Source organism: Eurosta solidaginis, chromosome 5, assembly GCF_040869045.1.
Source record: "Eurosta solidaginis isolate ZX-2024a chromosome 5, ASM4086904v1, whole genome shotgun sequence".
NCBI classification, from domain to species: Eukaryota; Metazoa; Arthropoda; class Insecta; order Diptera; family Tephritidae; genus Eurosta; species Eurosta solidaginis.
Genome location: NC_090323.1, coordinates 273,255,115 through 273,270,311, shown reverse-complemented (window position 1 = coordinate 273,270,311; position 15,197 = coordinate 273,255,115). Strand labels below are relative to the sequence as shown.

Genomic DNA, 15,197 nt, shown 5'->3' with positions numbered 1-15,197 from the left:
AACAAAGACACATATTCCAGTTACATCTGAGTATAATGCGTATTGAAATTTCGTAGGACAAATTTTATGCGCAGCAATTTCATAAGTGTATTTAAAGTTTGTCGCTTAGCAGTCCATATAAAGTTTAAGCGTAAACGTATATAGAAGTAAAAAAAAAACACAGCTCTCAGCTATCCCTAAAACTTTTGAGCAGATAATTACATACCAGCTTCAATATTTGTGTAGCTCTTTAATATCACCTTGTCAACACGGTTTTGTGCATCGGAGATCAACAACTAACTGGATTTCAAGTTATCTTGAAAATAGGACCGGAATATGAATAGGAGAACGAGTTTTCTTCAACAACAATCTTTCAACGTCGTTTGATGTAACTTCTGGCGTGCCCCAGGGTGCCATTTGGGCCCATTACTTTTACCCTATTCATTTATGACTTACCACAGGTTATCTTACATTCTAGAGTTTTTATGTATGCAGATGATGTAAAACCTTGTTACATATATCTGCCTTCAAACTTGTTCTGTTTTGATCAGCTTCAGGCCGATCTTGACTCATTTCAAAGCTGGTGTAGTGCAAATTTACTTTGTTGAATTACTCTAAATGTAAGCAAATGACTTTTCACCGGGTGCAGCCGGTCTTGACATTATGATTTAGGTGTTATTTTTGATCCGAAATTCAGTTTTATCATACATATTTCAACCACTATAAACAAAGCATCTGGTGTACTAGGATTTATCAAACGGTGAGCTAAAGAGTTTGATGACCCTTATTCCACCAAGATTCTTTATACCTCGCTGGTACATCCTATTCCCGAGTACTGTTCATGTGTTTGGTCTCCAATCTATCAAATCCATATAGATCGGATTGAGTCGGTCCAGAGACAGTTTTTTAATTTTTGCATTACGAGGTCTCAACTGGAAATCAAAAACTCATCTTCCACCATACAGGAATAGGCTTCTTCTAATTAATTTGCCATCTCTAGAGAATCGTAAAGTATTACTCGGAGTTATGTTCATTCACAAGCTCATCATCGGCGTGATTGACTCCCCTGACCTAATCAGTCAACTAAATTTCGCTGTTACTGCTAGGGCCTCCAGACATTTTGTGCCTTTTCTTTTACCTATATGCTGGCAAAATTTTGGCGTTACAATGATTTGTATAACTGCATTGGCTTTGAATGTTCGTTTGCCACTTTACATACTGCTATACTCTTATGTTTAGCCTGATATTTTAATTTTACCTCTTTCAAACTTTTTAATTTTAAGGATGGCTCTGTATTTACATATATATCTGTTCTATTACAATAATTAGTCGACCGCTTTGTGTTTGCGTCGACTTTAAATAAATAAATAAATAAAAAAATAAGCGTTTTTTTACGCGCAAACGTAAACGTATACCGTGTAAAAGAAAAAACACGGCTAATATATAAATTATTTGCGTGTTGTTACTTCTCATTGTTCGACCTTCTCGGGTGTTGTTTACATTTTACGTTTGTCATCTCTTTTTGACAATCCCTATACCAGTGAAATGAAAAAAATAAAGTCAGCTGTTGAGATGAGCCAACCATATAATTGAGCCATGGTCTGCATTATGTTTCATAATTGTAGTATTTTTTATATGTGTTGTTGTTGTAGCGTTAAGGTTACTCCCCGAAGGCTTTGGGGAGTGTTATCGATGTGATGGTCCTTTGTCGGATACAGATCCGGTACGCTCCGGAAACACAGCACCATTAAGGTGCTAGCCCGACCATCTCGGGAACGATTTATATGGCCACATTAAACCTTCAGGCCATCCCTCCCTCCCCACCCCCAAGTTCCATGAGGAGCTTGTGGTCGTCAGAGCCTCGTCTGTTAGTGAAACAGGATTCGCCACTGATAGGTGAGGTTGACAATTGGGTTTGGAGAAGCTATATATTGCGCTGGCAACCTGAAAGGGTTGCGCTATACAGCCCCTTGAATCTGGTATTTTAGTCGCCTCTTACGACAGGTATACCTACCACGGCTATATTCTGATCCCCTAACCCACTGGGGGGTACGGAAATTGGGTAATTATTTACTTTAGCTCACAACTGCTAAAACTCATCCAAAAATATCGGGAGAGATGTCCAAAGACGCGCTTTACCACTACCAGAGATATTTGCAAACAAAATTGAAAATTTTCATGTGGTACTATCGACCCCACCCCCGGTTTCGGAGCGCTCCGGGACCATTTTCAGTTTTTTGGAAATATCTTGACAGAAATAAAATTTTTAATTTCCGCCCGATATTTTTAGACGAGTTTTAGCAGTTGTGAGTTAAGTAAAGAATTACATAATTTTCCCTTAGAAAGCCCATATAAAATATAAGTGCTAAATTAGACTGAATCAGTTCCTGAACTTGGCCCTCTTGCTGTGTCTTCAAAGATTTTGCGTCTACTTGCTGAACGTAAAGATCTACAAGACTTCCCCCCGGTTTTTTAATCTCTCCGTAAGGAGTTGTATTTCAGGATTTCAGCTTCAGTCTTGCCAACAATTACCATTTTCGAAGTTTTTGTACTCATATTTGTTGACAGAGATATGTAACCTTAGTCTACAAATGCGTCGACATACCCAAACAATATACGATATGTGTATCGAAATTAAAATGTGAACAAAATCGACGGAGTTGAGTCCCCAAGCTACATATAGGAATAGGATATCGTACAAGATGACCTAAGTATGTTACTTACTTAGTGTCTGCACAACTCTATGTATACAAGTCTCTTTGTTTACGCATAGGGGCGTTGCATGTGTTGTTGTTGTTGCTGTAGCGATAAGGTTACTCCCCGAAGGCTTTGGGGTGTGTTATCGATGTGATGGTCCTTTGCCGGATACAGATCCGGTACGCTCCGGTATCACAGCACCATTAAGGTGCTAGCCCGACCATCTCGGAAACGATTTATATGGCCACATTAAATCTTCAGGCCATCCCTCCCTCCCCACCCCAAGTTCCATGAGGGGCGGTGCATCATAAACACCTATGGCCCTTCAGAAACTTTAGACTAACAAGGTGCAGGTATCGCACTATGGAGCTAGCGCACCATCTTAAAAGCACTTGTCTGCGCTGGGAAGTCAATAAAACCTTTTGAACTGAAATATTTTTCGCAAATGTGCGAAGTGTTGCTGAACGACACCCCACAGCTCTATTCCGCCTTTCGTCGGAACTAGCTGTCTTAAAGCACCGAATGGATGCTATATCCTGACAAACTCCGCAAACAGCACAGCTCGTCAATTTTCTCGACCTCTTCATTTTGTTTCGAATACGTGTAATGTTTTTAACACAAATACTTAAATATTATCTTTTGGTTTGCACCACGGACCGTTACACTCGAATATATAAGTCCGTCGAATTTTAGCTGTAGTCTTTCGCACAAACCTCTAGATAGAACTTGTGATATTAAGTAGGTTGAATCCGCATTAATTGGCGCGGTGTCGCCTTTCTTGTGGATTGGCCGGAGCACAATTACTTAACTTAAGTAGCACCATTTGTGAGTAGGGCCGTTTCAGGGTGAGACATGTGGACGGGGTGTATGAATAACATTAATTGCATATACATCATACTGGAAACAGATCTAATTCTTTTTTATTTGGAGTATTTTTTCATTTATTTGTTTACATTTACCATAGATTACATACATACATAAACATGCTTACAGTTAAAAAAAATTATCAATATTATTAAAAGTAAACTAAAAAATTCTACTACATACATAGTTCCTTATAAACGCATTGGTTTAAGTTCTTATTATGCGTACAATTATCACTTAAATTCTATACATTGCTCATAAATGTATATTTATTCGTTACATTAATAGATACCTAGCAAAAGGTGTCCAATTTAACAAAATAAGGTAGGGTATTTCTATGGAGTGCAAAACCGATCGGCCAAAAAGCCTTATTATGAAACATCAAATTGATTGTTATTAGGGGCATCCTGTTACCGATGTAGGCAGTCCAGTCGCCATATTTCCAGCTCCTTATGATTGTTTAAATGATTTTTAATGGGTATATTTAATGCGCAAAAGACTATGTTGACAAAATTTCGCACGTCGTTGCGGCCTCGAACCTAACCTTAATCAAAAAGCTGATGGGGATGAGCTAGAGTGAACCAAATACAAGGGGAGAGAACTTGCTACTGCTATCGAATGTCTCATTATATCTGTATCTCAAATCGAAAGAAAACCGAGCAGTCTTACCATTGGAGGATATGTGGATGGCGAGGAGCGTTTACTGACTGTAGATACCGGCGAATTTCATTCCTTAATCCGATTTGATTTGGTCAACAATTTCGTACGGTCACTGGCTAGTACAACCAAGTATTGTTGATGAAGTCATATTGGGAGTAGACTTCTTATAAGAAAAAAAGGAAAGAAGTTATCACGTTACTCGATTCCAAGTTAAGCTGGAGAAGGAACGCTGAGATGAGATCAAAGAAAGCTCTAGCAGCATACTGGCACCACATGTCATTCATGGCATGTACAGCACAGTCATTCGACCGATACTAACATATGGAGCTCTAGTCTGGTGGAAGGCGCTAGACAAAAAGAGTAATCAACAGAGGATCGGGAAGGTACAAAGGCTGGCACGCCTGGGAATGTCAGGCGCCGTGAGCAGCGCACCTCAGGAAGCGCTAAATGTAATCTTTCACTTTTAGCCGCTAGAGGAGCCATACGACTAAGAGAATCCAACATGTGGAAAACAGCTAAGCACGAACACGCGACGATTCTGGACGATATGATGAAAGGGCAATTAAACGGAATAATAACCGACCTAACATCCAAAACAGACCACGTCACAGGGGTTTTGGACTTCCAGGTTCAGAACATACGATATCCTTCAAGGAAGGAATGGGAAGTAGGTCTAGACAACGGCAGGGGCATCACAATATACACCGACGGCCCGAAAATAGAAAAGGGAACTGGATCTGCGATGTACTCGACACATCTACAGCTAAGCCAACCATTCCGACTTCCTGACGCATGCAGTGTATTCCAAGGCGAGGGCTATGCCATAGACAGAGCGGGAAAGCTGCTCCAAGATAGCGCGGTCTCCAACACCGACGTAACAATCTTTGTTGACAGCCAAGCCGCCTTAAGGGCATTAGAGTCCAACATGATAAAATCGGACATCGTGCGGAGGTGTAGAGCCTCTCTGGCTTCTATAAGTTATCTCAATGTCTCCCTTTGCTGGGTCTCCCTTTGCGGGGTCCCTGGGCACAGCGGCATTGAGGGAATGAACTCGCGGATGAGATGGCTAGGAAAGGTTCCGACTTAGGCATAAGTGGGGTGGACAGCTCCGTCCGACCGCCACTGAGTTGTCTCCTAGGGAGAATCGATGAATATGAGAGCAGGGCAACGGACTTGTTATGGACCAATAGGGTTGACTGCGAAGTCTTAAGGTCCTTATGGCCATGCTTGGATAGGAAGGCCACCAGCTTCCTTCTCAAACTGAACAAATCTGCGGTGAGGGTACTTACGGGTGTCATCACAGGTCATTGTGCTACCGCACCAATGCTCCGCCGGTGGCGAATACCAACAAGCTTCCTCTGCAGAAGCTGTCAGGATGAGGAGGAATAGGTATCGATCTACCACTTTCTCTGCCGATGCCCGGCGCTTCAAAGAAGAAGGCTCAGATTTCTGGGTTCACGCTTCTTCGATAGCCTGGCAGAGGTTGGGAAGGTGGACGTTTCGCTTCTTTTGGGTTCATCAGGGAAAGCAAGTGGTTCGTTGAGGACCGCTAGGAGGTAATGGGGCTAAACGAATTAACCTTAACCTAACCTAAAAGAAGTTACCAAAAAGAATGCTAGGGTGGTTACAAGCCAGGGCGCACTAAATGGTTTGCATTTTTTTGTTCATAATAGTATTGCTAAATAAATGTGTTGTGGGCAAAAAACCTTTGCGAGATATGAGCATACTGACCTGTTGTTTGTGTGATCGCATTTCTTGAGGATTGTTGCTGTTGTTGTGTTGACAGTGCTTCGCACTATTCATTGTCATCAAAGTTCCCTAATAGGAGTTCAAAGAAACTAGTTTCTACAGGGGTAAACCGTAGGGATGTTACTAATAGAGGGGTAGGTTCCGTATTACAATTAAAAATATGGTTGGTGTCATGTGGAACACATCACATGCAGGATATATTACGAATTTCCTGCTTGATTCTGAACAAGTAAGAGTTTAAACTGTTACAGTATCCAGAACCAAGCCTAACCAAGGTGACTCGTACCTCCCTCCGTAGTCTGCTTTGTTATTCGGCAAGGGAAATATAGTGTATATACCCACGTCATTCGGTTCTATGTAGCGGAGCGACTTGGGTTTTTTTCCCCGACAAAGGGTTGTAATTTCAGTAAACACCCACCTTGCGACAATATTTTGCAAAAACGTTAATATAAAGATAAAGTGATTTACTTTTTCTAAACTATGGAAACGAACATTAACGTGGTCACCAAGACGAGATATCGATGATTCCATTCATGTTCACTCTATACATAACGTAAACCTTATCTCAGATAGCCTAGAGTATTGTAAAGGCTGTGCCAAACCGTAAATGAACCTATTTGTAAATGAAGTAAATTGCAAGGAAAAATTTACATTATTCCAGTATCAATAGTTACTAGTTAATATATTGTGGTTGTCGCATTCGCAAAAGTTCGCAAAGTTTTGGAATTTAAGAGAGCGAAAATGGTATTTGAAATTTCATTTTTTAAAAATATCAAAGGTGGACTCGATTTAATTTAGTTCAGGCAAATAGCATGGTTACACCGTGACTGTGAAATTGATAGCGAAAAGTTTCCTCTTCTATAAATTTAGAGGTAGTGAATGCTTAGTGCACTAAAAATTTAGGGTATTATGCCCAACTATGCTATTGTACTAAAATAAGTGGTATAGTAGACTCAACAACATAACAGTAGCCGTAACTAATTTAATTACGAATATTCCTTTTCACTTTGAACTCGGGTAAGGTGTATATATGCATATATCTACAATATATATATACCGATTCGCAGTGCCTATGGACAGTAGGCACTTGGTCCGTTCCGACATTTCATTAATAAATTTAACATGCCCTCAAGTTTGTTAGTGCGGGACTCAGTGTCATATAAATTAGACTGCAATCGATTAATGTCCTGTTGTTGCTTTTCCTGTTAAAGAAGAAAAAAAAGAAGCAAAATATGTATGAGTAAGAATGAAATCCATAATTCTGCTGCCCTCTCTTCATAGCAAACTTACTATTGTACTTAAGCGCGTTTTAAGGGTATCAACAACGCTGTAAGTGGCTTGCAATGATTTTTGCAATTCGTGCGTATGCACTCGCTCATTTGCCAATGAACGCTCAATTTTTTGAAGGCGCGCGCTCATATCTTCATTAGCACTCGCCTCAATGTCGTTTTCCAGATCGCGTGCCTCGAAAGCATCATCATCGTGCAAGTCTATTTAAAAAAAAAAAAAAACTTTTTATTACCACTGCATCGGATTTTGTTTTTGTAAGCTTTGGAATATATTTACATACCAATCTTTTTACAGCTTTGTTGGTCAGCTTTTAGCACAAAACCATCGCGACATTTACAAAAATATGAACCAACTGTATTGACGCAGATCTGGTCGCAAGGCTTGTCCTCGTTGCATTCATTTACGTCGTGCTCACAAAATTTTCCTGCGAAGCTCAATGTACAGCTGCAAGTGTCCGGTGCAGAACACGTCCCACCATTTTGGCAATGCATAGAGCAAATCGCTTTGAGAGAAACTTGGCATTAGTATTAATTATACATTAGTCGTGTTTTTTTTACACGTATATACATCTACGTTTGCGGGTAAAATAAAACGCTTATCCTCACTTAGATCATGTTTAGGAGACCCACTAGCGGCAGTGATTAAATAACTAGCTACAGAATACAGAATGGGCTGAACCGGAAAGCGGAGACACACACCTCTGTTGGCCATAGTGTATAACCTATAGCTGAATCGTTTGCGGTGAATAGTGGGCACACACCATTTGTAGAGGTAAAACATAGACACAGATTTCAGTTGCATCTAAGTATAATGCGTATTGAAATTTACATGCCAACCTAATATAAACACACGCAAGTCATTTTCTGTCAAAAATGTCCCATGCACATGCAACTTGTATGAGAGCAACCCAAATTGAATTTGCTGCGTGAAAACCTAAATAGATTTCCAATTTTTGTTCTGCGTGACATTTAGATTTGACGTTTGTACACATGTATTTGTTTGCATGCGCTAAAAAAACGTAGTGCGGTTTTATTAGGTTGGCATGTTTCTCAGAAGTGTAGATAAAGTTTAACGCTTAACATTCCATATAAAGTTCAAGTGTATATGTATATACATAGATGTAAAAGAAACACAGCTATTATTTGAATATATGTAGTTTGTTGGATAGCTTACGTTTCATGCAAGCATCGGAGTGTGGTGTTTCGCGTTCCCAACCACTGCAACAATCGTATGTGACTTGTTGTGATGATTTGTGCCGAATGACATCGCGAAATGCTTGCTCGTGAACCAATTGAACTCGTGTGCACATTTGATTTGGATTGTGTGTTTGAACTTGTACTGCGCTGCATGGGGTATTCACGTGCTTCCAAATGGGTCTGGCATAGACTTCGGTTGTTTTCACTGGCATCGTGATCGTGCGTTGTTGTACACAAATATGTCGTCTGAAACCGAGAAGGAAACTATTTGAGAAATATTTACTAAAGTAGTAACTGAAACGAATGTTATCTAAGTACTAGCAGACCCGGCAGACGTTGTTCTGCCCTAAATTTGGTATATCTGCATACATTTTAATAAGCTTTTTCCGTCTAACTCCGCCATCGCCCCTCTACACTTTTTCCTAATCTTTGTATTCACTCCTCCCTCCGTACTTTTCGCTTCATCTATCTCCATCTTCGTCTCATTCTATCTCTTTCTTAGTCTTCTTCTCTCTTTTCTCTTCTCTCAAGTTTTTCTCATTCTTCTTCATATCTTATTGCCAGTCCCAGAGGGTGGTATGTATTTTGTTCCAGTCCCATTCCTAGTCTCAGTTCCAGTCCCACTCCGAGTCTCAGTCTCAGGCCCAGTCCTAATCCCAGTCCCAGTCCGTCTCCGGTCTACTTCCCGGAAAAAAGCATCGTAAATACTAATATAGGCAAATTTATATACCAAATTTCAGGCAAATCGAATAGGACGTACATAAATAGGTATGTGGGTATTATTAGATCATGTCGTATGGAAAAGAAAACGTACTCGTGAAAACTGGATCGCCTATAAGCAGGCTTGGAACACAGCTTCAACCTCTGTTCTACTGGCTAAAAAGAAATTTTATTGTGGCAAACTTAACACTGATTTGCCTCCCAAACAATTGTGGTCTAATTTAAAGCGGTTAGGCGTACGGCCATGCTCGGAAGCCTCTTGTTCTCTAGACCCTAACCTTCTCAATTCTTTTTTTGTTTCATCCAGCTCCTCTGCTATCCCTTGTCCTCTACCTTTAGATTCCTTGTCCATATTGTCACGGATATTAGCATCACTAAATTATCCCATCACTAAGGCGATGCTAAGGCCATGCCAAGCAGTATTTACGTTAATAATTAAATCAAGTATACACATATATAAGGCAGCCAGAGAGATGTCACACACAGATGCATTTACTTATATGCCTATGTGCGCGCGAGAGACTGTAAACTACAAACATTCACATCAATAATTCAATCTTTATGTATCTACATAAACGAATAAATAATTGCGTCTACACATATGTACGTATACGAGCAGCAGAGCGGCAATGCACAAACACATGCATATATCTTATCTGAGTTGTCACAAGAGAGAGCAATAATTTGTGCACGTAGTTGTGGCTGGCGATTTTGTAGCCGAAACAACTAGTAAGTTCTGGAAATCGAAGAGCCTAGAAGTATGCAGCGTAAACTATAAAAGCGGGGCAAGCGAGTAAGAAGTAATTCAGTTTGAGTTGAGCTATCAATCAGTTTGGTTATTAAGCAAGATATTCGTTACACAGTTTGAGTGTTATTGTGAAGTACTTTAATAAAGGCCATTTTGCATTATTAAAAATTGGAGTTATTTATTCAACAGTTTAGTGATTCGAACTTAGCAGAGGATTGCAAATAAGAGGATTTGCAAGTAAATTCGTTACAATATTATCATCCTTACCTAAGTTTCAATTCGTGTCGGTTGGGGAACTCGAAGTAGCTAAATGTGTTTATGGTATCAAACCAAACGCAATAGGTTCTGATGGCATTCCCCTTAAATTTATTAAATTTATCCTACCTAATATCTTACGCTGCATCACTCACCTTATAAACCACAGTTTCACTACTTCGACTTTGCCTGCTGCATGGAAGGAAGCAATTGTTATCCCGCTCCCAAAGAAACCTGGGGCTTCTGAGCCCTGTGAATTCAGACCCATAAGTATTCTGACTGGCCTGTCTAAGGTAGCTGAGATACTTATGGCGAATCAAATTATAGCTTTTATTGAGAAAAATAATCTCCTTAGTCCATTTCAATCGGGTTTTAGAGAAGCTCCCTCTTGCTCGACTGCTGTCACGAAAGTTGTCGATGACATCCGTCAGGAGTTTGACCAGGGTCACTTGACGCTTCTGTGTCTTTTGGATTTCTCCAAGGCATTTCACTCTGTCAACCATATCCTTCTCTGTGATAAGCTATATAAATGTTTCGGTTTTGATGAAAACGCAGTTAAGCTGGTAAAGAGCTATCTTAGCAACCTAACTCAAAAGGTTAAAGTCGGGAATAGTTTCTCTACAGCTGGGTTTACCAGCTCTGGAGTACCACAGGGCTCTGTCTTGGGTCCCCTTCTTTTCAGTATCTTTATAAATGACATTTTTAATGTCTGCTCTTTTGCTCGACGGCATGCTTATGCGGATGATGTGCAATTATACATTTCAAGCCATATCAGCCTGGTTCAGGATCTTACAAATAAGCTGAATGCGGACTTACGCTCGATTATGGAGTGGTCTAGGTCAAACCTTCTGTGCCTTAATGCTCGAAAATCATATGTTCTTCCAATCTATAAGGATAAGATCCAGTTTTCTGATATCCCACGCCTTTATATCGGATCTGCAAGAATTCAGTTAGTCGATAAAGTACGAAATCTAGGCTTTGTAATCAACTCTAAGTTGTCCTGCGAAGACCACGTCAATCAAGTTGTGGGTAAAATCTATTATACATTGCGGTGTCTTAGGGTGTCATCAATTTTCGTACCTTCTGATACAAAGAAAAAGCTTATTCTGTGTCTTATTGTACCTTACATAACCTACTTTGAGGTCGTTTATAGCAATTTAGATGCTGTCTCCCTTCATAAACTCAGTGTTGCTTTCAACCACGCTGCTAGATATGTACACGGTTTAAAGAAATTTGCTCACTTATCTACGTTGAGAAACTCAATTCTTGGATGTGACCTAATAAATTTTATCAAAGCGCGTAATTGCATTTTTATGTTTAAATTGCTAGTTTACAAAAAGCCGGGTTATTTGTACGATAAGCTTACGTTTTCCAAAAGCACACGCTCCTCTAATTTTATTCTTTCAAAGTTTAATTATTTAACCTCTTCCAGGCTTTTCTTTGTTAACGGAGTTAGGCTATGGAACTCCATTCCACAGTCTTTAAGGAACTCAATGAGAGAAAATAATTTTAAAAATCTTATATTTGACTATTTTAGTGATCAAACTGCATAACACGGTTTTTATAAATTTGTGTATCTTATATTTTTAATTTTTATATAAGTATTTTCATATACATAAGTTTTATGTTTGTATTGCGCAATAAAAGATTTTAATCTTAATGTGCTAATGTATTAAAACTAATAACTAATAAATGATGAAATGATGATGATGATGTCTTTATTTCGACTTCGCATGCATATTTATCAGTTTTGCCAGGTTGATGCGACTAAATCGAATATCACAATGAAAATTACTTAAAAGCTCTCAGCAACAGCTTTCATTTGATATCCAAAATACACACACATCCTAGGGGTATCCGGGTCCATGTTTTGGCCTATATCTCGAGACCCTAGTCACCAATAGGTATGAAAACTACCCTGTAATAAAGCACTTATCAACAGCATTCATCTGATATCCATATTGTATAAACATATTCTAGGGGTACCCGGGTCCACGTTTTGGCCTATATCTCGAGACCCTAGTCACCAATAGGTATGAAAACCACCCTGTACTAAAGCACTCATCAGCAGCTTTCATCTGATATCCATATTGTATAAACACATTCTAGGAGTGCACGGGTCCACGTTTTGGACTATATCTCGAGACCCTAGTTACCAATAGGTATGAAAACTACCCTGAACTAAAGCACTCATGAACAGCTTTCTTTTGATATCCATATTGTATAAACACATTCTAGGGTTGCCCGGGTCCACGTTTTGGCCTATATCTCGAGACCCAGTAGGTATGAAAACTACCCTGTACTAAAGCACTCATCAACAGCTTTCATTTGATATCCATATTGTATAAACACATTCTAGGGGTGCCCGGGTCCACGTTTTGGCCTATATCGCGAGACCCTAGTCACCGATAGGTATGAAAACTACCCTGTACTAAAGCACTCATCAACAGCTTTCATTTGATATCCATATTGTATAAACACATTCTAGGGGTGCCCGGGTCCACGTTTTGGACTATATCTCGAGACCCTTGTCACCAATATGTATCCTGGACCACTTCCCGGAAGAAAATTTATCCGACATTTTATTCTAGATATAGAGACAGACGCTACCTACATACTAAATTTCAGGCAAATCGAGCCATATATACGATAGTTTAGAATAAATCGGTCCCTGGTCAAACACTCTCCGGTTTCCTACTATGTTATCCTGAAAATTTGAATAAAATCGGCGTGGTAGTTTCGGAGTCCATAAGCCTCATACAAACATACATACATACATCCTATTTTATATATATAGAAGATAACAGATCTCCACGCATGTGGGAAGGCCTCACAAATAACCAAGCATTTTTGTATACTAAAACTAAAAATTGCTTTGGGTTGGGCTATAAAGGGCTAAAATGGTCCACATTGCCCCAAGTACAATGTTTTACTTTATTAATAATTTGTGCAAATAAAAAAAAAAAAAAAATGTAAGGCGCGATAACCTCCCAAGAGATCTCGGTCGAGCTTCTCTTCCAATTTGCGTCGTGCTCCTCTTGATTTTCCCTACAAATTGGCCGGACGGGACCTACATGTTTTATGCCGACTCCGAACGGCATCTGCAAGGCAGATGAGTTTTCACTGAGAGCTTTTCATGGCAGAAATACACCAAATTGCCAAACACTGCCGAGGGGCGACCCCGCTTAGAAAAATTTTCTTCTAATTGAAAAACCTTATTTCTAAAATTTTGATGTTGCTTTGCCCGGGGTGCGAACCCAGGGCATACGGTGTGATAGGCGGAGCACGCTACCATCACACCACGGTGGCCGCCGCAAATAGATAGCAATAAAGTTAGCTGCAGTTAGTTGCGATTTAACAGCGTCAGCCCGATCCACAATTCTCAACCAAACGATTGAGATAATTTTTTGGTATACAGATTAATTGCCGTCTTCCAGTGAGTTTTACAGCTCCGGCTCGCGCTCAATTCTCACGGGAATGCTCTGGATCATTGAGAGACTTGAGAAGCAGATGTTAGCTATCATCCGGTGGCAAAATCCTGAGCCAGATAACTAATTTTGCATGTAAATGCAACAACAACGATTTGAGCCAGATAAATCCGGATAGAAGTCTGGTTCAATTTTTGAGCCAGATAATTTGTTAATTACATCTAGAGATGGAAAGATTTTACGTTAAATATTGCAAGTTTTATCCTACAAGACTAAATCTCGAAACGCAGTAGACTTATGTTAAATCTTCAAAAATATTATGCAATTAAAACAATATTTTGTATATTTTATTAGAGAAAATTTACAAAATTTGCACACGGCGATGGTTACTAGGACATGTTTCGGAATTTCACTTCTTCATCAGCTAGCTTTTCGGGAGATGAGTCTTGAACTCAAAATCTGCAATATTCATACTTCATACTGATGTTAGATGCCTATATCTACTCAGCCATATAAATGCCCCGTGGCTCGCTTTAAGGTAATGTGTATAAGATAATTTGAACTTTAAACATAAAAACCTTTGAAAAACTTTTCAAATTGAAATCCGCAACTCTGATATAAACCATACACAGTTCTTGGCTTTGGCCTATGTAGAAACCCAGCTTGATAACATCGCATACAATGCCTAATAATTTTCGCAACTCAATGTCATACCGTAGCACAGTGTAACTTTTTTTCACTTTTTGGATGCCAAAAGTCCAAAAAACAATGTTCTCCAATCTCAAAAATGTTTTGACATGCAACAGATTAACAACCAACTGTTAAGAAAATGTATACAAAGCAAAGTAAAAAACCCACGATCACCATGATAAGCATTAGGATAATTGAAACAAGTGTAAAAATCATTTCACAGTCCAACATTTTTTACCAACTTTATGGCCACGTGGTGGATTTTACGATAACTGTTTTCACTTCAAACTATTTTATTTAACATACTTGGGTAGTTTATAACAGTATTGGTAAGTTTGAGCCCCGTAGAAATTTTTTTAATTTTTTTTTATTTTTTAGACAGCCACTAAAAGTGTGGCAAGCTTAGAACATTTTCGTTTTCAATAGAATAAAACTTGCCTGATTCCACCCAATTCCAGTTTCAGATAAAAGAAAAAACCATTGCGAAATTTTGCGTATTTCTTTGTAATCGCCAACTTAAGGTCTCTATGCCCTCGCTCACGTATGAAGGGCAGTGACCTAACAATGGAATGTCCTCAATTCAAGTCTACTATACTAGATCCCAAAAAAAGACAGTTATACCTGAAATGGTAAAAATCCAGAAAAAGGAAACTTGTGCACTGAATAGCCTTCATTGTTTGTCATATAAGTTTTCCCATAGTTGACGAGTTGTGCACTTATCCCATCAAATTATGTTATGTATGCACGCCTACCTGAGGGTCGTCTATTATGGGTAATACTTCTAAGCAATTGAGTGCTTCGGGAATATACAGATGCATGTATACATCACATAAACGCCTACCTAAAGCTCGCTCCGAGTTTGAGATCTTAGGTCGATCTTTAAAACGAATAAATGGGTAAGTATATTTTTGTTAAGCATTA

General features: G+C 39.3%; 1 protein-coding gene across 2 annotated transcripts in view; it reads right to left on the bottom strand.

The window, feature by feature from the left end:
* Positions 1-3,571: 3,571 nt before the first annotated feature.
* The window catches only part of slow (slowdown), a 131,782-nt gene continuing 120,156 nt past the window's right edge, over positions 3,572-15,197 (bottom strand). The window contains exons 3-6 of one of the 2 annotated variants that reach the window (XM_067790802.1): positions 8,413-8,699; positions 7,520-7,741; positions 7,240-7,439; positions 3,572-7,151 (exon numbers count right to left, since the gene is read on the bottom strand). In XM_067790802.1, the coding sequence (XP_067646903.1) occupies positions 7,020-7,151; positions 7,240-7,439; positions 7,520-7,741; positions 8,413-8,699 (841 nt within the window). In that variant the 3' untranslated portion in view covers positions 3,572-7,019. The remainder of the gene's footprint in view (positions 7,152-7,239; positions 7,440-7,519; positions 7,742-8,412; positions 8,700-15,197) is intronic. The other variant, XM_067790803.1, reaches the window with a different exon arrangement.